At 34.0% G+C, this 25,889-nt stretch overlaps 4 protein-coding genes and 1 long non-coding RNA gene across 10 annotated transcripts in view; 2 read left to right on the top strand and 3 right to left on the bottom strand.

The window, feature by feature from the left end:
• Positions 1–11,966, bottom strand: part of LOC136276030 (uncharacterized) — a 55,905-nt gene extending 43,939 nt beyond the window's left edge. For all 3 annotated transcript variants that reach the window (XM_066086712.1, XM_066086713.1, XM_066086711.1), the window contains exons 1-2: positions 11,377–11,966; positions 3,163–3,315 (exon numbers count right to left, since the gene is read on the bottom strand). In XM_066086712.1, the coding sequence (XP_065942784.1) occupies positions 3,163–3,315; positions 11,377–11,927 (704 nt within the window). In that variant the 5' untranslated portion in view covers positions 11,928–11,966. The remainder of the gene's footprint in view (positions 1–3,162; positions 3,316–11,376) is intronic.
• The window catches only part of LOC136276615 (plasminogen-like), a 323,562-nt gene that overhangs the window by 157,496 nt on the left and 140,177 nt on the right, over positions 1–25,889 (top strand). The gene's annotated exons all lie outside the window — the stretch shown is intronic.
• LOC136269712 (serine/threonine-protein phosphatase 6 regulatory ankyrin repeat subunit B-like) overlaps positions 1–25,889 on the bottom strand; it is a 267,148-nt gene that overhangs the window by 109,181 nt on the left and 132,078 nt on the right. The window lies entirely within an intron of this gene.
• The window catches only part of LOC105341065 (uncharacterized), a 109,031-nt gene continuing 105,224 nt past the window's right edge, over positions 22,083–25,889 (bottom strand). For all 3 annotated transcript variants that reach the window (XM_034478548.2, XM_066089049.1, XM_066089050.1), the window contains one exon: positions 22,083–22,739. In XM_034478548.2, the coding sequence (XP_034334439.2) occupies positions 22,528–22,739 (212 nt within the window). In that variant the 3' untranslated portion in view covers positions 22,083–22,527. The remainder of the gene's footprint in view (positions 22,740–25,889) is intronic.
• Positions 24,013–25,889, top strand: part of LOC136276617 (uncharacterized) — a 47,811-nt gene continuing 45,934 nt past the window's right edge. The window contains exons 1-2 of the long non-coding RNA XR_010715146.1: positions 24,013–24,356; positions 24,764–24,848. This is a non-coding gene — a long non-coding RNA (uncharacterized lncRNA). The remainder of the gene's footprint in view (positions 24,357–24,763; positions 24,849–25,889) is intronic.

Here is a 25,889-nt window from a genome sequence, read left to right as displayed (position 1 = left end):
GGCTAGTACATTTCATAACCAAATTGAGTATGTAAGCCCAGCTATCGCATGTGTCTCGGTGCTAGTGTATTCATCCGCTGAAACCGAGACATATTGTTTTCAATAAAATGTGAACATTTTTAAAGACGGCAACCATTTCGAATCTGCAAACTTGTTTTGTTGACGTACAGTTCTGCTCGAAATTGAAGTATGTCATCTATTTTTCTTGAAACACATACGAAAACTTTGCACTCATTTGAGTTGTTTGGCTCCTAAAAATGTAACTTCCGGACGTACGATCCCTAGATGGCTTTCGAGCTTCGCTCGACGCCATAAAAATTTGACACCCAAACAGAACAAGTACCAGTGGAATCGCCGGTTGCGGTAAAATCGGAAAATACTGACAATGCAGAGAGTAACAAGGCTGAGGTCAATGCTATGCGATCTAGTCGATTTAACGGGCGAAGAAGTAGATGCGGAAAAATCTCTTGTACAAGAGTATGAAATGTTCGTCAGAGAGACAGCGGTAAAGGGAAATGCCGATCCTTTAGACTGGTGGAAAAATAAAGCAGATAGCTACAAAAAACTGCCGCCCATTGCAAAGTTTTTTCTTTGTATACCCGGCACGTCCGTTCCCTCAGAGCGCGTCTTCTCGGATACTGGGAATATTGTTACGAAAAAGCGAGCAAGTCTGGACCCCGACACAGTTAATCAATTGGTATTCTTAAGATCTGTATTAAGCTCGACTAAAACCGAAGTCGACAGCGCAGAGGAATCAGTTCTTCCTGACGACAAAAATTCTGCTTCCACGAGCGCACTTGAAGTCAAACAAGAGCGAGCCAGTGAGCCACCAAGTCTGAGTAAGAAAGAAAGTTTGCCACCCCTTCCATTACTTGAGCCAGATAATGATGAAGATGATTAAAGATCATTTGTTAAAACAAAAGTTAGATCCTTTCTCTGTGCAAGTTTACGTATTTTTTTTCATTTACCTGACATTGTTAAATGATTTATTACAGAATACAGAAATTCTGTATTATTATTTTAATTGCTAGTTTGCAGCATATATCTACATGAATCACTAGGTAAGTTCAAAGTAATGTATTATGATGTATATCGACGGTTTCTTAATCTATTTAGATACGTCGATATTATTTTCTTCAATTTGAAATAAACGGAACGTTTCCGGAATTGATGTCGTTATTGGTTTTTTAAAATACTATAATCAAACATGGCGGAAAGCTTTGTGTACGTATCGACAGGAGTTGGGTCCTTACAACTGCAGTATATTAAAGTTATTTTTCGATTGTAGTTGATTGAGATATCATTTGCATAAAAGAATGCACACCAAATACAACGGAGAAAGTTTATTAAATGACTACATGTACCAACATCGAACTGAGGTGTTTACGTAACCTACACATAAATTAATACGGTCATACAAGGTAACAAACATGCATAATACATTGCAAATGACGTCTACGAATATTCGAATACGAATAGAATAGCAGTCACGAATATTCGAATATTGATTTTGGGTATTCGTTTCAGCTCTAAAAATGATAAGATGTCAAGGCACTGAATAAATTCACCGGAATGGACAACAAGTCTTAATGCACAACATCCGGATTCAACAAGTTTTACTGTAATATTTTGATATTGCTTCAATATCATGAACTAAGGTTCAATATATCACTGTGAAATCCCCAAACAAGAGATGTTTGTAAAACACTTATGCACCTCCCTTGGAAAACTTCTGCAAAAAAAATGAACAAAAACTGCAAATAATTGGAATTTTTCTAAGTCCAAGGCGCATAACTTTCTAAAAAATTCTTTGATTTTACCAAAATTATTAAACTTGATGTAGATAAATTTGTTTACCAAATTTCATATCAGTAGGTACTACCTCTGCAAAGAAAAAAACACAGAAACTGCAAATAATTGGAATTTTTTTTAGGTCCAAGGCACATAACTCTGTCAAAAATTGTTTGATTGTACCCAAAATCAAACTTGACCTTGATACTATTATGATAAATCTGACACCAAATTTCATTTCAGCAAGTACAACCTCTGGGAAGAAAATGAATGGAAACTGTAAATAATTGGAATTTTTTTCTGTCTAAGGGGCATATCTTTGTCAAAAATTGTTCGATTGTACTCAACATCGAGTTTGACTTAGATATTATCATGACAAACATGTATACCAAATTTCATTTCAATATATTAATCCTCTGCAAAGAAAATGAGCGGAGACAGAAACTGTTGGTGAAACAACATACTGACCCACCAACAGACAGACAGCAGCAAAGCAATATGCCCTCCCTTCTTCAAGGTCCGACAGATTAACTGTTGCTCGAGACACAGTCAACAACTGTTTTGTTATACCCCTTCTGATCATTAACACGTTTTCGCTGAATGTGACGTCACCGGTCAACAGTCTTTTTAACAGTCGATTTTAACAGTTCCAATCTAACAGTTCCAGTCCAACAGTCAAAATGCTAGACTTTTCTTCATATAGAGTTATATAGTAACTATTTTACCGGGGTATAACAATGTATCATATGATATAATATTGTTACAGTATCATATACTGTTAAAAATGAGAAAATATGGCACACTACAAATTTTATTGCCTTTGGCGCAACTGCTCTTAAGCGCTTGAATATGTAGTGCGCCAACAACGTACATATATTAAATATCTTGAGTTACAAAACCATAACCCAGTCCTCCTTATCCTAAAAAGTGTGCACTTACGTAATTAAGATGGTCAATTCTGTTTGTTTACACAACACACTTACATAGGTACACAGTAAGGGTAATGGAGTAAGCTCTGCTTCAACGGGAATTATATACAATTTTATTGCTTATTATTATCTATCATTAGCACCTTCAAAATTGGGCTTCTCCATGTGTCATTTCAATTTCATGTGCCTCAAGGTAAAAATGTAAAAAATGTAAAAATGAGGGTAACCGTAAATCAAACAAGAAAATATTTTATTAAATCTTTTAGAAATAAAAGATGCGTGCACTAAAATTTAATTGCACCAATGTATTGGCACTTGCGTTTGCGTTAAAATATGTATGCGCCAAATTCTCTCATTTAATATTAGTATATATCATACATATTTCATCTCTTGAATAATATAATGCATTTATAAGTTAGAACAGTTTTTATCAAATACTTACAAGATATTAAGATTGAATGTTTTGGCAAAGAGCACAAACAATTCCTGGTACATTCCTTCACTTATTTCTTTCCCTTGATTCTGTGATTTCCTCACCATGTGCATCAGCTGCCACACAAACTGCTGAAGTTTCTTTGCAAGATCCTTAAAAACTCTGTAAAAATATGTTCAATTCTGAAAATTAAATTGATTTAATTCCTCTGTGTCAAAGATAAGTTTTTTGTACATGTTGTAGATCTTTAACAAAGTAGCTTGATGCGTAATGTGTGCGCTAATAGCAAAATTTGACGAATGCCTAATACATGTACTATACATGTAATCTTGAGCGAATCTTCACTAATATATTTCATAATTATGTTATAATACATGTTCATTTTTATATTAATTAGGTATCTGCAATTTAACTTCTGAGGTAAAAGGGTCAGAGCTATGCATGATACAATGTACAAAAGTGGTTTAAGTGCAATATCCAAACTTGCTTCTATTATTCTTATAACACTTTAATTTACTATCAGAGCTAGTCTCCCCTGCACATGTCATAATATAAAATTTGGGGTTTAGAGTCGTTTAAATCTCGGATAACTAAGGGTGCAACGATAAACCGTGAGACGGTATATCACGGTAAAAATATGCTACGGTTCAATGTCACGATACTGTAGGCTATACCGCGGTTCGGTATTTCGATCCGGAAAATTTTTATTCATCCCATTCGGTTTGAAAATTATATTTTCAAAATGGTTGCGGTGTTGAAAAACGTGCTTCGCATTATTCAATTTTGCCCCTTGCTACAGTGCATCCCATAAATCTTCGATATGGTAACATTTTCGGTTTTGTAATATAAACAAATTGGTTAACAAAGTTCCCATATCGAGTGTTTCTACATGCAAGCACTATTTTGCAGACGTTTTCCTACTAACAAACAACATGCGTATTGCACATCATATAAAACGGCATTATCCATCCATTTGTCTGTTTCGTAAGAAGCATTATTCAAGCATTATTCAATTTTGCCCCTTGCTACAGTGCATCCCATAAATCTTGATATGGTAACATTTTCGGTTTTGTAATATAAACAACATATAAAACGGCATTATCCATACATTTGTCAGTTTCGTAAGAAGTTATTGCCACATTCCTAGATGTACAAAAATGTAATTAAAATAATGTTCACCCTAGTCATTTAATATTTCGTTTTTAGAAAATTAATTACATCTATAAATATAGCATAAATAATTTAATTGTTGTCAATGTTGAAATAACAATGTTGATGTCAACATTAGATTTTTACCTTATGCAGATCATGTTGACATTCTGATATTTATACAGCTGATCAGGAAAAATATGTGGAAAATACCAAAATATGCATGCTTAATTGTTTATTTGTTATTTTTTAAAAGCACATCAAAAGCACATCAAAAGTATCATGATACGTATCATATCATAAGGTCTGTATCGTGATACATATTGTATCGTGGGGCAAGTGTATCATTGCACCCCTACGGATAACCTTAAGGCATTCACATTTCTGTTAAACAAGAGGCCCATGGGCCACATACTAAATAGAAACACATTATAGAGTAGTCCATTGAAATATAAAGAACCCCTGCTTTATATTATCATCTTGTCACGAAATATTAACTGGACTATAATAATAACCAATCTAGCTAAATTCTTTGTGTCCAAGTGGGATATGTGCCCATTTAAATGTACCTAATGTTTTCAACTATCTATTTCTACTAAGAAATGCCAATGTTTACAATAATTGATACAAGAACCACAATTCATGCAAGTTTGGTGAAGTTAGGACCTGTAGAACTTAGAAATGGCTATCAATGCTCCCAAAACTAGGCAAACAGAGCAACAATTTTAAAGCTGAACAATGCTTGTAAATAGGCTCTGTAACACAGGTACCTGGTATATACAACAACTTTCAATTTCGTTACACCTGATTGCACACCTGAAACTCATGGCCGACCTGTACACCCCTGCTAATGTTTTCGGAATGTTTTCTTTATCGTTGCTAAGTATGTAATAAATCCAGAGGTGCTCGAATGAAAGTTCACAAGACTTCACAGAGATGTGTTCAGTTCCTGTGAAATTTCGAGCGGAAGTATAAGTGTTCGGATAATATTCTCAAAATACGTAAGTACTGGTCAATTTTCATATCATATCCTACTTTGATTTATGTTAAAACATCAAAATCTTTTAAGAAGTATGTCTTTTTTCACCATCTAGCGGTTATTTAAATTAAACGATGATATTCAGAACAGAGTAATCGTTCGTGTTCAACCACGTGTAGAGTGGTTGAAAATATAAACATTGGGTTGCTAAATAAAATCATAGCCATATTTTTAAAAAAAATAATGAGTGAATTTTTTGCATAAAAGCTTAGTATGTCGAGCCATTTTCAAGGAACATTCTGCATAAAATAGTATTTTCAACAGGTCGGGTACACTACCTTATATGGATAGCATTATTTAACACGTGACAGTATTTTCGGCAAACAGATTCTCCAATCCAGTGAATGAGTTGCAATGCATGACGGTCTATAACGTGTTTACGATTCAACAAACGCACTAGTATTTGTCTGTTTTATACACAATAATTAATTGCTTGCCGGAATGTTTGTACATCTTGATTTTTACTTTAGAAGGTAAAAAATGAAAGATTACGTACCATTAACTTTGTTCCATGCTCACATTAAAAAATACTGTTGTTTTAGTTGATTAATTGTTGCTTTAAAAATGATAAATAAGAAAAAAAAACATCACATTTGTGTATTGGTGACTTTATCATTCTGCACTAGAAATAAATACAGGTAACTGTACATTTTTAACATACGTGAATAGCTACGGTAGTAGAAATGCACAAATATACAAACGCAGAAGCACAAGCTATATGCAGCATAAAGTAGTTTGTCCGTTAAGCATTCTGATGAATGTCCCTGAAGAAAATATCAACGCGCATTCTACTAATGTTGTCCCAAATATGGGGTATCACGTGAAAAAAACAGGACCCACTGCATGCTTTTATTTCAATAGGACGTACCTCTCTTTTGAACATTGACAATGGGGTATTCAAATAGGTTGATATAAGTCCATTTATACCCGCACTTTCTAAAGAAAGTTCGGGTATATTGTTGTTACTCTGTTCCGTCCGTCCGTCCATCCATCTGTCATGTTTTACTTTCTCAAACTGCTCTTACATCTTATAAACCAGCAATCTGAACTCTTAGAGTTTGATTTGGGGTGTCATGTTGTTTTGTAAAAAGGTTTCAAAAATTTTCTGGTAGTCCTGGGGGTCAATTAATTGCTAAAAAATGACGTTTTTTAACCAAAAAACCTTCTTCCTCGAACTCCTCCTCCATTTTCAACAGTAGACAATTCATCTCTTGGAATATGTTTTAAGGTATCCTATAGATGCACAATAAGGTTTCGGAGTTTTCAATTTTGTCCTGGGGGTCAATTAATTGCTAAAAAATGACGTTTTTTAACCAAAAAAATGGTTTCAAAAACGTCATTTTCTTTTTGCAGTAGCCAAATGATCTTCTAGAATATGATTGGGGGTGTCATATTGAAGTGTGATCAGGTTCCAGAATTTTTTTTTTATTAAGGGGATCAGTGGGCAACAAAAAATGACGTTTTTTGGCAAAAAAAGTATGGTTCCCAGAACTCCTCTTACAACTTTTGGGGTAGCTACGTCATCTCTTGGGATATAATTGGGGCTGTCCTATAGATGTGCAATAAAATTTTAAAAATCTAAATTTCATCCAGGGAGTCAAATAGTAGCAGAAAATTGATGTTTATCACTCAAAAAAAACCCATAGATCCCAGAACTCCTCTTATGATTTAATGGATAGACACATCATATCTTGGGATATGATAGGGACTGTTCTATAGATGTGCAGTAAGGTTTTAAAAATTTAAATTTCATCCAGGGAGTCAAAAAGTAGCAGAAAATTGACGTTTATCACTTCAAAAAAACATAGATCCTAGAACTCCTTTTATGATTTTATTAATGGATAGACACATCATATCTTGGGATATGATAGGAACTGTTCCATAGATCAATGTAGATGTGCATTACGGTTTTGAAAAATTAGATTCAACCCTGAGGCCCATTACCTACATATCTTTTGATGCCCTTTAAGGATCAATAATATATATGGTTAAGGGGTGGGGATCTCAACCGTTTTCGAGATATTCCTGTACTTCCTGTTCCAGGGGGGTCATGACCACCCCAGGGCCCATGACCTACATACTGTTTGATGCCCTTTGACACAAGGAACAAGAACATATATGGTTAAAGGGTGGGGATCTCAACTGTTTTGAAGATATTAAGGGACTTGCTGTTTGAGAGGGTCAGGGCCACCCACAGGGCCCATGACCTACATAACATTTGATGCCCCTTGACATCAGAAACATGAATAAATATGGTTTACGGGTCATGATTATAACAATTTCTGAGATATATGGTAATTTCAAATTCCTGGGGGGTGGGGATGACCCCAGGGGTCAGATCTAATAAACCCTATATATTGCCAGTAACAGTCAATATATGATTATGAAAACCCTATATTATTATCTTTGTCCGTTTTCAAGTTACCATTTAAAATGGAGTCTACGATTCTTTCTACAAGGTTCAATGTTAGACCCCACACCCTTTTGACACCCGTTAGGGTCATGACTTACATGCCATAATGATCTGATGCGCCATGACCTAAGGAGGAATAATATCTTTGGATTAAGGTGGGGATCTCAATGGTTTTTATGATATTTGATAATTTCAGGAAGAGCACTTGGGATCATGACCTACATACCATCTGAAATGCCTTGAACAAAGAAACAATCATATAATATGTACATGATATATGATTCAACTTAAGAACCCAGATATAGATCAATCATCTATGTTTTGTAATACTTCCTATGTATATATACATGTATTAGTTTGTGTTTTGTTCTATACTATTCATGTTCATGACTGTAGTATGGTTTAGTCTTATTTTAAATTACAGTGAAAAATTGTCAAATATATGACTAAATGGAACCCCCACCCCCAAACAAACTCAAATATAACCCCCCAATCATCTATGTTTTGTAATACTTCCTATGTATATATACATGTATTAGTTTGTGTTTTGTTCTATACTATTCATGTTCATGACTGTAGTATGGTTTAGTCTTATTTTAAATTACAGTGAAAAATTGTCAAATATATGACTTGGAACCCCCACCCCCAAACAAACTCAAATATAACACACCCCCCCCCCCCCAATTGTCGAATGATCTATTAAATCAAAATATAATTTGGGTGTCTAAAAACTTTTATAAACTGGTAAAAATGTTATTCTTCAAAAAAATTACATGACACCTTGCATAATTGATAAATGATCTATTGAGATATGATCAGAGGTCATATTTCTACATGTACCTTGGGATCAATAACTAGTATTCATTGACAAGTTACAATTAATAACAATAAATGATTCAAATTATAAATGTTTATACTCCACATTCACCCCCCCCCCCCCCAATCTAACCTGGTTCTTAAGATTCAGTCTTCTTAATACATTCTTACATGTGTGCAGTAGCAAATTTTAAATCATTTCTTGATTGCTTTTTCTCTCCTGATGCACATTAACATTTTAAAATTGCTTAATTCAATTTTTAAGGTTTTTAAACAAAATGTTATATGCAGGTGTATTCGCCTATTTCGGGCAATTGTAAAGTCTCCTAAACAAAGCAGTGACATCATTAGGCTAGGAATTACCCACATGGATCAAACACTACTGTAACATATGAATAAGATAAAATACTTTATTGGGAGTTGATTTTAATCAACTCTCCTATGCACTTACTCGGGCAAAGCGAGTTAAAGACAACACCTGGGGGTCATTAATGTACTTTACACCATTTGATCAGATGCATCATAATGACATTAGAAGATATTTTGTATTTTCCTGTTTCGTGGGGTCAGAACAGCTACTCCCATAAGGTCATGACCTACATTGTATTTGATGCATTATAATACATTAAGAAAGAAATACTCCTTCCTTCCCATTATAACTCATATAAAAATGATAATTATGTGTCTAGTACACTTACTTACATGTAATACACAAATTTAATAAGAAATTGTTTATACAGGGTCAAGACGGGGTCAACTCAAATAAGTCTGACAAATGAAAAAAATAACTTTTGCAATTAAAATGACAGAAACTTTACAAATGCGATAGGATAGGTAACGATGATAAGCTTATTTATAAATATTAAAAGATGATGATACAGTATGCTGTCAAAGGGAGATCACATTTAGAAAGTGAAAGTAGAACTTATGTATGCTGGCATCTCATTATATTGTGCTACTGCTACTACATGTATTATGCTTACCTATATTGGTCAGCATCATAATGATAATCCAATTAAAACACAATAATGAATTCCTTTAGCTGATCTTAACTAAACCTTTTCAGCATATGGAAAACACAGACATGTATCATTGTATGTATACATGCGAACCCATCTAATCGAAGAGCTGGGTAAAACTAGTACCCGCTAATGATACCTGCAGACCTGTGTTGTGTACGTAACTTCAGACAAAGATCAGTTATTTTTATTTGTAACATGCATGCATTTTTATGACCTATTCTTCAAATCCACTTGCACCATTTATTAGGTAAATAACAGCTTTAAGGTGGTGCAGGACACCTGCATATTGTGATGTATATTTCCTATTGAGATAAACAATAAAGTATATTAAATATTAATTACCGTAAATATTTACCCCCCATATAATGTTACCTAACATTGAAGCACAGTGGGTTAGAGCGTTTACATGTCTGTAAGAGCATTGGGGTCTAAGGTGTATTTTTGGTAATTTTACAATTGATATAAATGAATTTTCAAGGGGGGGGGGGTTTAGACCCCTCACTCCCACCCCTTCTCTAAATCTGTGCACACGATGATGTACATATGTATGCACACAGAAGCAAATCTAAAACCTGCAACCGCCACGGGAAGGGGGCATAATTTAATTTTTAATTTTGTATGTAATAATTATATAGACCGTTATACTTTCTATGACATGAAATGTTAAGATTATTGATTAACTGAAAATTCACTGCAAACAGTTCAACCCCAAATTGCACATAAAGTGCTGCTCATGTGTATTATAATATGGGAAGGGATCTCATCCTTCAGTTATGAAAATTATAATTTTTAAATGTATTATCGGACTTTGCATGTGGCCTTCATTTTTAATTAAACTGGTACAAAACAGTATTATTTAGGGGCAAACACTTGGTGCGGGTATTACTGTCTAATGACAGCATCTAGTTTTTAAATGTGAGCATAGAAATTGGAGTTCAGACATAATTGTCCATATTTCTTTTATAAATTCGGAAAAATCATTCAAAATGAGTTTCCAAAGGACAATTCAAAATGGTATATATTTTCAATACGCTTTGTGTACATTGAAACTTGTAGTAGTCCACAATGCCTTGCAACTCATTCACCTGATTGGTTTGTCGATAAAAGTAAACAGTATGCAAATTTATGCCGACGTCACAAAATATAGTGGTCTCGACCTGTTCAAGGAACAATCTGCATAAAATAGTATAGTCTCTTTCACTATTGATGTTATTACTAGGTCAGGCATGGATCGAAAATTAATTCCAAGGGGGGATCTCTACTACGCTTTTTAATTGTTGCAACAGCAGAAAAAACTATTTTTTGTATTGTCACATTTATTTCTAGAACACATTTTATCCACCCATTAATGAACTTAAAGTTTAAAATCAATATACGTCTAGAATTTATCTTTGACAACAAGTACCTAAATTTTTTAAAATAGACTATAAACACGATCGAGGCACGATTTTTACTGTGAAACTGAAAGGGTCAAATAAAACCACGTGGTCTAAAATCTAAATGACAATAACATTCGCAGGGGTGTGTAGTGTTAAACTTTTTTAATTATTAATGCATTATACTTTAAAACTAGTCAGACCAATACCATGACTGTTCTAAGGGATAAAAATATATGTAAATCAATCTAAGAAAAAGAAAGATTGAGAATAAAATATTGAATAAGACTTATGTGAATGCAAAAGCAAATCATTTCTTGTTCAATAATCTTGTTTCATTACAGATCTTGACTTGTGTATCTGTGACTTGCCTATCCCGTTAGTATATACGTCCCTGTGCAAACGTACCTTCTGCAAAATTTCTTGTTTTGAGATCTTTCTGCAAAATTATCAATCCATTCACGACTTGTCAACATGTTTTCCATTTTTCCAAGCTCATCCAATTTGACATTTGAGATATCATCACAATGCAAAGTGAAAACATTCTGCATTACATGCCTAAAACACTCAATCACCATTTGTTCATTGTCGTTCTTTGATACAAATAGATCCATGATTTCCGCACATTTCGTTGGGTCAGCTATAAAATGTAGACAACCTTGAAGAAATACATTGTGCATATCAGGGAAATCTTGGGCAACTTGAATTCTTAAACACGGTAGAACTTCTTCGGTCCATTTAGACGTGTACTTTGGGATATTTTTAAGAAACACTGGACTTTCTGAATCTGTCCGCGACAAAGAACTTTCCGATTGGTCGTAATGAACCCGTTTACATTGTCTATCGGAATCTGGACTATCTGTCTCTGAAGTTATGTCTGTTTCAGTGTCCGAATGGTTTCTTTTTTTCTGAGGAGATACGCAAGAGGATGTATCTGGGCTACAATCCTCGGGTGTCATCTCTCTATCTGTTCTCTTGTTATTTCTTCCAGAGTCCGCCATGTGCAGGGGCAGTTTCGCATGAGAGGTGGAAAAAGGGGAGACTCTGTTAATTCAGGGATATCAATTGTAAGAGTATTAATTGCATTCATTTCGTGTGATTAAAGGAGCTTTTTACGGCCATTTCATCCACATATATGACACTTTAGCATGTGTTTACTGTATCAGGTACATATAATAAAAATGCGAAACTGTGGCCATAATTTTTACTTTCGATTTTGTGCTCCAAAAATAGGATGTGACGTCACTCAAAAAAGACCCCCCCCCCTCCCAAAGGGTGTCACGAAAACTAGAGCGAACGGCGTCAAGGGCGAACGCGTTTTAGAGCGAACGAACAGACAATATAAAAAAATATAAAGAAAAACGGAAAATCAGATATACTTTTTATATGTTTCACGGTGCTACCGTTCTGGCGAGCGCAGCAACAATTACACATAGGGCCTACCTTGCACCTAGTTTACCTTGTAAACCTAGTCTTCGAACGTCAAAGAATTTTTGAGAGAGAGTATTGCTCTACAATAAGTATGCCAAAGGTACTAATTTTAATGGTTATGATACATACAACGCAACCCCCCCCCCCCCCATTCCCAGAGAGAGAGAGAGAGAGTGCCCGGTCCCTGTTTGTAGGTGTGTAATTTCCCACTTTTAAATTTAATGGTTTGACTATATGCAATATATACATAAATTTTTTAACTGCTACTTTTTCCATTTTATTCCTTTTTATTTATACTCTGTGCCGAGTTTTTTCTTCCACCACTTTTTGCTTGATATTTCAATAATAGTAAATACCTTTGTGCTCAAACTAAGTTCATCCACTAGTATAAAAAATGTCCAGATTATCTGTTTTGAAACGCCCCCTCTACCACTTTAGGTTCCAATTCACATCCCGAATTTGAAAGTCTACAGAGAATTTGCATTGCAACAGCCATTAATAAGCCCGAATGATAACGTTAAAAAATTGCGCGATGTATTCTAAGTGTATTCCGAATGGAGAAAAGATGTAAACATTCCCCATTATAAATCACCGTACGGAATCTGTTTTCGTTCCTGTGAATTTTTCTGAGTAGAAAGGAATAATTGTTCAATGAAGATATCTACACGCATTACAGATGTTTGATCCACCTCTAAATTTATCGAGGGAAACATAGCGCGAGAGCACTGTGACGTCATCCATGACTTTGTTCGTTTTTGTTAACGTATCTCAACTCAATACGAAGGTATGGAAGCATATAGGCTAACAAATCTTTTGAGTCTCGCCAAAGCATATGCGGTACTCAAAACGTTTCTTCAAACTTTAAGACACCGTAAATTACGAGTTAAAAGTCGGCCATTTTTGGCATAGCACCACGGGTGAAAAAATTAGAGAGCATTATGGGACGTAGACAAAAAATTTTGTTTGATGAACTGTAGGGTTAGCTCGTTCTTTTTCCCGCGCACACTGGTTCTTAGAACTCGGTTCGCTCGCCGGCTGTGCTCGCTATTAACTTTATGAGATGAGTACTGTCAACATGCTAGAAACAATTTTTTTAAAGTAACTTTTCAATATTTTTAAAAAGAATAACATGAGTCAGGCACGTACGTAGCATTCGGGGGTGGGGGTGGGGGTGGGGCAGGGGGGGCCTGCCCCCTACCCCCCCCCCCCCCCCACTTTTTTGCGCAGCAAAGATTTTTCTTAAATTTACATACAAAGGAAGCAAAAAGCATGCGTCGATCCAGACATTTTTTTACAGGGGGTTCCGACGGTTATTTTTTTAGTTTGCCAGGATGGGGGCTCTAATTAGGCATACATGTATTTTGGTTTTGTATTTTTTAAATTCCTATCTGTGAAAGAAGGACATTGTACCTCAATGCACTCAATTTTCGAATCAAAAACATTCAAAAATTCTCCATTTAGATGGTTGTCGTTTACCAGGCGTAAATTCATTTTGTAATCCGTTTCATATAAACCTTACTCACTCGACTGATGAATAAACTATAAAACTGAACAATGTTGTCACATGATAATTCTAATCAATGTATTGACAGGCATAAGTGCTAAAGCCCATCCATTATTTTCATCTTCATTAAAAAAGAACAAATGGCTACAAACAAAGATGCTGAGATCTTCCGCTGCAATATTTTTTTAAGAACAACAATAATGCTTTTATATCCTCATAATAATAATGTGTCAGAACTATGGCAACTTTTTAAAAGACTTCATTTTTATTAAAAAAAACTATCCAAATTGGTGTACAAAATATAAACTAATTTTAAATTACCATTTTAAAAGTTTTAAAAATCATCACTATAAAAGCAAATAACATCGGTTGAAATTAATGCACACGATGGGGAAATTCTGGCGAAGTTACAGAAAGCGAATGAAGTCGCCCTTAGTTGGTCCATTATTTATGCTCAGTAATAAACAAAAATGAAGAAAAAAAGCTGTTTAAGTTGCATTTTATATACCACCTTTTGTGGCCCCACCCTACCCCTGAAGGTCATGATTTTCATAACTTTCAATCTACACTACCAGAGGATGCTTTCACATAAGTTTCAGCTTTCCTTGCCAAATAGTTCTTGATAAGAAGATTTTAAAGATTTACTCTATACATGGTATATTCCTTTTATTATTATACTTCCATGTTAAATACTGAAATCTGATTGGTGAAGACACAGTTGATAATCTGTTCTATTACCCTCAGCGTTAGCAACACACTTAGCAACGGGTCATGATTTTCACAACTTTGAATCTACATGCACTACCTGACGATGCTTCAATAAAAGTTTCAGCTTTTCTTGCCAAAAGATTCTTTAGAAGAAGATTTTTAAAGATTTACTGAATATACTCCTATGTAAAAATTCGACCCCCAATTGTTGCCCCACTGTACACACACACAGCCCTTTAGTATGAACCTTTTACCACGGATGTAATTAACTGCATGGACTATATCACCAGTGCACCATGTGCCTGCGCATCCATGTGCGTCACTTTTCCTGCGTCGACTATGGGTCGTCTGTAATTGTTTTGCACCCACAGATAATTTAGCCATAAAATCATCAACCACACCTACTCGATCTGCTTGTCACCTAAAATAGCACTCTAGGGAGTGCCGTTACTCACAAAAATAAATAAAAACTAACACTTTAATTCAACATACCGAGTATATACTAAATTGTGACAGTTATGAATGTTTGTATGTTGACATTTTCGGGAGCATGTCAGGAAATTTCCCTTCACAATAATTATTCATATTGTGTCATACAATAATCTTGGAAGTAATTGTTTTTACACATCCTCAACTTGATTTAATTAAAAAAATAAAAAATAAAATAAAAATGGATGTCTTCCACACAGGAACCAGTGGAGAGGGGCATATCTCCATTTAAATATATGTTGATTGAATCAATGAATCTACATCTCTTCTTTGTCTATGTTTTTTCTGGTAAAGGTTTATAAAAAGTCTTGCTCTCAAACTGACTCACACTGACTTTTCACAGTATACCTCTTGGACAGTCCTAGTGAGACCTGTACTAACGGAGTCGTACCTATGAAACAGACTAATAATCCATTGGTCTGGTGGTAAAATGATACTTGGATTGTAAATGTAAAAGATAATCTGTTACGGTAGGATTTTGATATATCGGTAATTACAATTATCAAGAAATTAGGAGATAAATAATTAATGCATAATGAGTATTTTTGTCTTTTCCACAAGTTTGTACTCGGTTAAGCACCTGTCACGATTTTGAGCTACATATGTACAATAGTGTACGCATTCAATAATCGCACTTTTACGGGGTTTATCATAAAGATATTTGTAGACACTCTTCCTTTGTATTCCTTCGATCATCTCAACAAATCGCCAAACGCGGCAATTGTTTTAAGCATGTTCAAAACAATCGTGCCCACAGCAAGATTTTTAAGTATTTGTAGCCTTTCGCACGACACTCGCACTTCACACGTGCACATAGTCACAATAAATCTTTTACATTCGTAGGAAACTCGCAAAACTTCGAACTACTTAGGATGCTACGAATATCCTTCGATATACCCTGAGTATTCTATGAGTTCATGCCATTGTTTCTCAAGTCTTCCCCGAGTGTCTTCTGAGTGAATGGGAATGTAGGTCGATTTGATGCAAATACAATACGAAAACTGGCAATTAGGGGCGAGTGCAATACGAGAACCTTGCAAGTGAACTATGAGTTAGTACAAAAATAGGAGACTAGTTAGTGTTTTGCAATAGTATTCTTTTTGATTACTAAGTACATTGTTTAGTAATTATGTACGTTTATCACTGAACCTTTTTTCTAAATTTTACATATACTTGTAATTTCTTCATTCCTAAAAATGAATTTTGTTCTTTATTGATAATCCTATTCAGGGCATAAATCAAACATTACTGCTGCCACTTCCACGATTATTTAAAAAATTCATGACGACTTAAAACTATATCACAATATTCTTGTTCATTTATAAATATGACAGTAACAAATATCCGTCAGCATATAATGAAAACAATTTGTTTATTTCATGGTGTTTACCCATTTCTTAATTTGTAGGTAAACACCATATGAACACACAGAGCAGCGGCTGTGTCAACATCTATCTTTCCAACCAAATATAAATACACTAACACTCACGTTTTGCAAAATAATTTATAAATATCAGATAAATAATGTGGCAGCCGCCTGATAATAAATGGTGGCCGCCACATAACTATCTGGCAGCCGCCAGAAAAAAACATTTTTCCTAGGTGGCACCAGCAGGCTTCCGTAATCTTCACTTAAACTATACTTCTATTTACACTAAATCATACCAAGGTTGTTACATGCAAGTAACAATCATTATTTCCTACTCTCCAATTAATTGAGAGAGAATTTTACTTGGGTCCAAGCATTACTTGAAATACTAGTACAAAATCTGACTCTTGGCCATGAGTCCCCCAGCAGCAGTAATAATGCATCTGACACCTAATTGGGGGCATAATTATTTATTATACACTTTTTCAAATATTATTATAAATACAGATTGAGCAGATCCATTAAGTTAAATGTTCATTGAATTTAGAAATATGTTACCAATTTGTTAAGGCAATGCCATTGTTCATGAATTTACATATCCATAAAACTATGGGTTTTGCGAAATCCACAAAATTTTTGATGCTCTTGAAAATGGATAAAACCACAGTATGATAAAAAACAATTATATTTAAGTAAACAAGTAACTATCAGTTTCAACTTGCATGAATTTTAAATTTATAAGTATTTTCCCTCTAGTATTTTATTTAAAAAAAATAAATAAATAAATATATAAACTAATAAATTTTCTGGATTGTTAAATCTTCATACGATGCTTGGCATCTATTGACAATTGACACTAAACCTCCAATTTAAGATTATGACATATATATGTGCACATGTATTCATCAAGTGAACAAAGATGCTCTGTTTAAAATTAAATTTAAAATAGGTGTCAGATCAAAATTACATCAACTGTATTATCTGCTCAATGGCAGGGGTATCGTCCAGTGCCACTGGACTCATTGTAGCTCATTTCAGAGTGATCATGTGCATTAAATGGGACTTGATACTTATCATAGCACATGGAAACACAAGGTATGAGACTATATGGGTGAAATTTGTGACATATATATCTGGTATTTTTGAAGATATCAAAAGATTACATTATTTGAATGTGGATATACAATTAATAGCAAAAAAAATAATGCATTGCATTTTTTCTTATCGTTTCTGTGCAGTTCAAACACTATGGCTTCAAACAAAAATATAAAATTCAAACTTTCTGATAAAAATAGCTATTATTAGTTCTTACTTCTAGTTTTAATTAAAATGCTTTTTCAAGTTTTTTGTACATCTTGGCAAATAAGGAAATAAAAATATTTTGAGACCTCGTGTTTAGTACCAGTATCTAAATAAATAGTCCAATTCACACCCGTAAAAAAGGTACATATTCTATATCAAAAAGCATTAGTAATGACTTGATTGTTAATATATAATAACAATAAGATACTCACAGTCTTTTAATCCTTTAACTGAAAAATCTTTAACTTCAAATTCTTCAGTTGTTTGCATACTCACAGTCTTCTTGGACTTGCCCAATGTAATAATACTCCAGCAATTGTCAGTTAATGCATTGACAAGAAAAAAACACTTCAAATCATTCTGTAGAGACAGTTAAAGATGTATATATATATGGTATTATACATAAATTTGATGCTTAAAAAAAGATGATTATTTTTAAAGATGCAACAAGGCAAATATAATTATAGCAAAGTTCAAAAGACTTAAAACTGCTTAGGCCATCAAATTAAAAAAAATACCTGTGGTTCCGGTCACCCGACCGTCCCTATTTTAAACCCCCGACCCTAAACTTTTTTGGGCACCATGCGCATTGCTGAAACTAAATCTAATATCGGAGCCGATGACAGAAAGCAGGGAAAAATCGGAAAATTTTGAAAATTGGCAAAAATTAAGTGTTACATAAAGTGTGGGAACATTTTAATTCCTATCAGTAGATGGAAAAGAAGATAAATCAAGAGCAGTTTGTACCTTGTGTACCTCACAATAAAACAAGAGGCCCAGGGGCCACATCGCTCACCTGAGCAACAATTGTCTTAATTCTGATCAAATTAGCATTACAGTATCAAAATATCTTGACAACTAGGTACAGTAGATCTTGCTAAAAAAAAATTGAAAATCTGCCAATTTTTATCCACCTCTTTTTTTTGGGTAAATACCAAGCCCCTTTTGTTGTTGTACCTGTAAGAAGATTTGTCTCTATTCCTATGTACCCCCCCCCCCCATTTCGTGGCCCCTAGGGAATCATGGTTTCATCAAACTTAAATCTGCATAACCTGTGCTTTCACACTAAGTACTGAGTTTCGGACCTAAAACTTTCCCAGAATATTTTTAAAGATTTTCTCTATATAATCCTATGTAAAAATTCAAACCGCCAATCACGGCCCCGCCCTACCACTAGGGACTGTGATTTTGCAAACTTGAATTTACACTACCTGAGGATGCTTCTACACAAGTTTAAGCTTTTCTGGCCAAGTAGTCTTTTAAAAAAAGATTTTTAAAGATTTTCTCTAAATATTCCTATGTAAAAATTCATCCCCCATTGTGGCCTCACCCTACCCCTGGACTATTATTTAAACAAACTTAAATCTATACTGGGGATGCTTCCACTCAAATTTGGGCTTCCTGGCCTAATAGTTTTGAGCAGAATATTTTTGAAAGATTTTCTCTATATATAAAAATTCATCCCCCATTGTGGGCCCCACCCTACCCACAGGGACCATGATTTGAATAAACTTGAATCTACATTATCTGAGGATGGTTACACGCCAAATTGAGCTTTCCTGGCCTACTAGTTTTTGAGAAGAAGATTTTTAAAGATTTTATCTATATATTCTTATGTAAAACTTGATCCCCAATTGTGGCCCCACCCTACCCCTGGGGACCATGATTTGAACAAACTTGAATCTACACTATCTGAGAATGCTTCCAATCAAATTTGAGCTTTCCTGGCCTAATAGTTTTCGAGAAAAAGATTTTCACTATATATTCCTATGTAAAACTTGATCCCCCTCTTGTGGCCCCACCCTACCCACAGGGACCATGATTTGAACAAACTTGAATCTACACTAACTGGATGCTTCCATTTTAATTTGAGCTTTCCTGGCCTACTAGTTTTTGAGAAGAAGATTTTTAAAGATTTTCTCTATATATTCCTATGTAAAACTTGATCCCCCTCTTGTGGCCCCTTCCAACTCCCGGGGACCATGATTTGAACAAACTTGAATCTACACTACCTGAGGATGCCTCCATACAAGTTTAAGCTTTTCAGGCCAAATAGTTTTTGAGAAGAAGATTTTTGAAAAATACCATCAAATTTTCAATAATTCTCAATTATCTCCCCTTTAAAGAGGGCTTGGCCCTTCATTTGAACAAACTTGAATCCCCTTCACTTAGTGGTACTTTGTGCCAAATTTGGTTGAAATCTGCCCAGTGGTTCTTGAGGAGAAGATGAAAATGTGAAAAGTTTACAACGACGACGACAACAACGACGACAGACAACGGACAAATTGTGATCAGAAAAGCTCACTTGAGCCTTTGGCTCAGGTGAGCTAATAAATTAGGACCAACCTAGGGGACGACAATGGCAAAATACTCGCTTTTGGACCGGTAACTTCACAATCGTGTAAATTGAACCCAAAGGCAATTAAATGATATTTATAAATTTCAAAAGGCTTTTTTACAGCCTCAGTTAACCCCTGTTGTGATTAACAACTTGTGGCTGCATTATCTTTAGGGGGGGTTATAAATACGGGTGATACAACCACATACCATGTATTGAAATTTACAGCCGATATAAGTCATTTCTTTTAGTGTTTATATTATAATTAGTTGGTTACTTGTATTTAGTTCATAACACTACCAAATTAATGCTGAAATAACCATAAACACTTGTTTACAGTTATTTTAAAAAATAAAAGATCCTCTGCATAACGGTTGTAATGTGGGTCAAAGGGTTTGACCAGAGACATAAATAAATATGTCTCTGGTTCGACTAATACCTCCAAAATACTTCATAGTTTATTTGTCATTATGCTAACACAATTGCAAAACATTCCATATATAAAATGTATTAACTAATGTATCAAATTAATTAAATTCAACTAATTGGGTAATCTAAAAAAAAAATTTAAGTTGTTTTAGTTTTTATTGACTTGTTTCTAATCCAATCTTAATTATTAAAGACTTAATCTTAAGTTTGTATATCATCATCAGCATTGTGCTATTGTCAAGAAATAGAAGTTTCCCTGATTTCTCATGCTTCTCCCTTTTTTTCTGAAAGCAATATATTTCAGCAACCACTACTTTTCTTTATACTTTCCTCATTATCTCCATTTGTTTTAGGGCCACACCTTTTATATAAGTATGAAGGAAAGTCCTTGGGCCAAGAATGCTTTGGCTCAGAAGAGCTGAAAATAAATAATCAAAGATGAAAAATAGATATTCAATAAAAATATGGATTAAAAAAAAAATAAAAGTCACCAAAGTTCAAAATATTACAGTCAAAATGTGTAGACCTTTTGATCTAAGTAAGAAAGAATACAAAAATACATTTGGTAGTGGTTGGTTAAACAAAATAAAGAATATCTTATAGAGCCAAGGTTGATGGCAAAAAGACTGTTGTGCTTGAAAACCTTTTTTTTTTTGCATATGCTGAAACCAAGTGTCCAGAGTACCGGTACATACGAGGGATGTTCCAAAATAATGGAGACAGGACACACAATTTAAAATCTGTTCACTGTAATTTCATTAGACTTCTATGTTTTCTTCAATGACTCTTTGGCAAACAATACTGAAAAATTCAAATCTGTACTTTATTTATCTCTCGAGAAAATGAAGTTTTGTTAGGCGGCGCAATGTGCGACGTCAAAAATTTCCAATTTACGTTGACTTGTTGCTTAACCCTCCACATCGTTTACAATAACATTTAGTTTTATTTCCGAAAATGTCTCAGAAAAAAATAATTTTTTTGAACATGTACCCCGAGTGCACATTCAACATTTTTTAAAAATATTTTCTAAGCACAAACGATCTGTCGGCTCCAAACTTGTCCTGTATTACTTGTTGTCTAACGTCCGTCTTACCGAAATGTGTCGTTCAGCATTTTGACGTCCATTGATATCGTTCGGGTTTTTCTTTTTTCCACTTATTGTCATCATACTTGTTCAAATATTTTCAATGTTTTTAACTACTTATTCACAAAACGCATTTCTAATCGATTTTGTTAATTTCATTTACTTCCAAAGCCGCTTAGGATTTATTTCATGATCTTTACAAAATTGTATCAGTTACTGCTGTGCCGCCTTAAACGCTGACATCGTCATTTTATTACGAGCTAACTTTTCAACTTGTCACAAAACACGCTATAAAATATTTAAAAGTTTTTTTATTGCCAAAACTAAGTAATTAATAGAATTGTTATCAAATATCAATGTATGTTTTATTTGAATTTATTCATTCGAAAAGTACTTTTTCTCGAAATTTTCATTTCATTATCTTGATTTTAACTTTTTGTTTTTGACATTGCGCCGCATGTCGAATTTCTGATCTAACATGTTTTCATTTCACTAATTTAATCTCAAACAATATTACATTTTTAAACATTATTTGAATGCAAATGTTTTGAACCCTTTGAGGCACAAATTTCATCTTCCTTTGTCTTCGATTAACTGAATAACGCCACATGTCTACGCTATTTTGGGACAACCCTCGTATAAAAGATTTTAAAAATTTGATTATAATTTACATGTGTCTAGAATAAAATGTGTTTCTTGGACTGGACTGGGGCTTTACACATTTATTAGACTTAAATTCAAGATAATTAGGGGTAGGGAGGTTATGTGGTTTCAACCATATTAAGACCACATTGATTTTTGTGAGGAGAAAAGCTCCATATAAAGTTATCAAGAACATTCAAATTCTTAAGCTAAAATTCATCGATAGTGTAATTTGTTTTATTTCTTCCCTCTTTTTCCGTGTCTTAATTTTTCCATGTCTTTTTCCTTCTCTTTCTTCCTTCTTCTTTTTCCTCATCATCAGATAAGAGACGCTGCCATTTTTGTTTCATTTCTTCCCTCTTTTGCCTTCTCAGATTAATGATCTTAGTTCTGATTTTATGAACTCTTTCCCTCTTTTGATAATCTTTCAGAACCTCTGGATATTTTCTAAGAAAATCTTGTATTTTCTTTCCCACTGCAATAATAAACAAGATGTAATTATAATTGGGGCGATTATGAAGGCTCCTGAACAAAGTGGGGCCATCATTGGGGGTACCCTAGGGATATGGCCTAAATGTGTCAAACTCAATATATAAATCAAAGGCCTGAAGGGCCACAATGGTGTCGAGTTGAAGTTAATTTGAAGAGTACAAACCTGAAAAACTTTTTTAAAAAGTCAAAATAATTTATGGTATTCCATCATTGATCACATATACACTTGATTAAAAAAATCCTTAAACAAATTATGGTTCTGTAACTCTTAAGAAATGTATGTACAATAACATGAGACCAACTTTTCTTATTGTTTTGCTGGAGATTTAATTTTTTTTTTAAATTGAGTCGGGCGGTCAATTAACACAAATAAAATTTAATATAGATTTTATGCAGTCAACTAAAATAATGAAAATATCAAAATGAACTGCGATTTCTTTTATTATCAAAAACCATTTTAATTTGGTTTTTGACCATTCATTTAAAGCTGCTTGGTCCGATTTTTTTGTTAATAAACTATCATATTTTTTTCCATACAAACCATTTATCTTAGAAAGTTATGGACTTTCTCCTATTTACACCAGCAGAATCAGTCTCCTTTCAAAGTTAGAAATATTCAAAGTAATTAAAAATAATTTCTCTTTTAGAAAAGGAAACCGTTTGGTTTCGTCCCCCGAATGATTGGGGTTATCCAACCTGCATGCTATGCATTGATTGTAAATAAAGCAAACTTCAGAGATATTGGCGAACAAAACGTACACATATTTGTAATTTGTCTGATCATTTCGACCTTTATTTCAAGCGATGTCAAAGTCGTAATACAACCATACCCGGCTCGTCATCAGGGGTGAAATTTAACATGAGGCGAAATAACGCCGTACCCTTTTATCTCGTTTGTTTTGTTAGCAAAGTTTGTACGTAATTTTTCTTCATTGAAATTTGGCTTGATTGGCTGGAAAAGTACTGCAATGTCTATTATTATACGTAAACTAAGCATAACCATCGTTTAAAAGCGTGCATAAAATTTGAAATAAAATCGGACCAAGCAGCTTTAAAAATTGGTATCAATTATACTTCCTTTTTAAAAACAAATATATTAGACAAAATACATCTGTCGACTACTTTCAGATAAATAAAAATTATTTTATCACAAAATTAATCAAATTTCAATTCATTACAAATTGACTCACCTTATTCCTAAAAAGTTTTGAATGTAACTTAAAAGTTTTAATAGAAATATCCTTGGAGTTAAAACATTGCAGATATTTTTTTTTCTCTATTCAAATACAATTAATAAGTATTAAAAGTATGATTGTATTTAATTCTATATATTGTACATTGCTGATAAAAACTCTGTCTCTTATTATCAATTGATTTAAAAATCACATGGGTCCAAATGACCGGACCGAAAAGATCAGGGTTAGATATAAGAAGGCACCCATTCATATCGTTTACAGTTAAAAGTGAAAGTAGGCTAGTTGGTTTAAAGATACTTTTTGTTGTAGATATAGTTCTGTGCAGGAAGTTTTTTGTTACTAAAAGATCAAGCATTTGTACATAGTCAACATTCGATATGGATTCAAAATAATCTGTTTTGCAGGCAGGTATATTTTATAAACAAATTGAGTACGTAGGCCTAACCATCGCAAGTGTGTGAAGTATTCATCCGCTGAAACCAAGACATATTGTTTACAATTAAAAGTATGAACATTGTCAAAGACATCAACTATTTTTTTTATCTGCCAACTTCTTATATTGACGTACAGTTCTGTTCTAAATGGAAGCAAGTCTTCTTTTATTCCTCAAATACAAAAGAAAACGTTGCACTCATTTTCACTGAAATATTGATAGCATGCCTTGTTCAGCTCATTACACTTCCGGTGGACGTGGACGCTTTCGAGCTTTGCTCGACGCCATAAAAAAGCTATAGTACTTGATTATTTCCAGTTCTAGAACGTTTAAATGTGCCCCAGGGGTCATATCCTATATATCATTTTCTGTTTCAAGGGGACCAAGACCACCCCAAGACTCATGACCTACATACAGCTTGATGCACCTTGACACAAGGAACAAGAATATACAGGGGAAAAGGGTAGGGATCTCTACTGTTCTTAAGATTATGGGCACTTCCTGTTTCAGGGGGGGGGGGTCAAGACTACCCCTGGGGCTCATGACATACATACCATTTCATTTGCCTAAACACAAGGACCAAGAATATATATGGTTTAGGGGTGGGGAATTGGGGATGAAAAATGTGGTTGGTCAACCCCAAATGAAAATCAAAGTACTGAAGGTAGTGACTGGAGTTGTTTTTATTCATATTAGAGATTTCATAAAGAACAAGACTTGACAGAATGAGGAATCTATTTTGAATTTCTTTCATAGTACACAAAACAATTACAGAAAACATAGAAAAATCAATGAAGGTTTCTGTTTCTCTAGCAAACCATTTTTGGTTTTAGAAATGGATATTAAACTGCTGTACAGATAACATGACTGAGATATCTTCACTGGAAGTAGATTTTTTTTGTTTATTTTACATTTAATATACACATAACATATGTAAGTTTACCTACTAATAAACTCATTTCATTTAAAACTTAAAAAAAATATTAATGTTTACATACTTATGGTGAATACTGGAAAGTATGAAAACTCAGGAAAAATAACTTAATCACATCTACATACATAGGTTTATTATCCCACAAAGTTTGGATGTTCAAGTTTTACCGTTTTTGAGACCTGGAGGGAACAAAGTTTTTAGACTCGAGACCAGACAAAGACAAATGGAAGCGATTTCTTAAAAAATGAAACAATGCCCAGAGGTATTTTTAAAGTCTATTACTTCTATAAATTTCAAGAAAACAAGCGAAAAAAAAAATACACTCGTTGCGGACAAGAAGAGGTCTTCCGTTTGAATACACATTAAATATTAAGCTATCAGGACAGTTTCTTTCATTTCTCAACACTTTCTCAAATTCCAGTAAGCGTCTCTAAGGATTTCAACAGACATATCTTAAGATTAGAAAAGGGCTCTGTTACTGTGAGTTTTGATAAAATTCAAACAAAACTTTTTAAAATTCATCATTTCAGGGATAACATTTTGAATCGAAACACAATTAAGGAAGAAAAA

This window comes from Magallana gigas, chromosome 6 (genome assembly GCF_963853765.1).
Source record: "Magallana gigas chromosome 6, xbMagGiga1.1, whole genome shotgun sequence".
Lineage (NCBI taxonomy): Eukaryota > Metazoa > Mollusca > Bivalvia > Ostreida > Ostreidae > Magallana > Magallana gigas.
The sequence above is the reverse complement of the archived record's forward strand: the minus strand, read 5'-3'. Positions and strand labels throughout refer to the sequence as shown.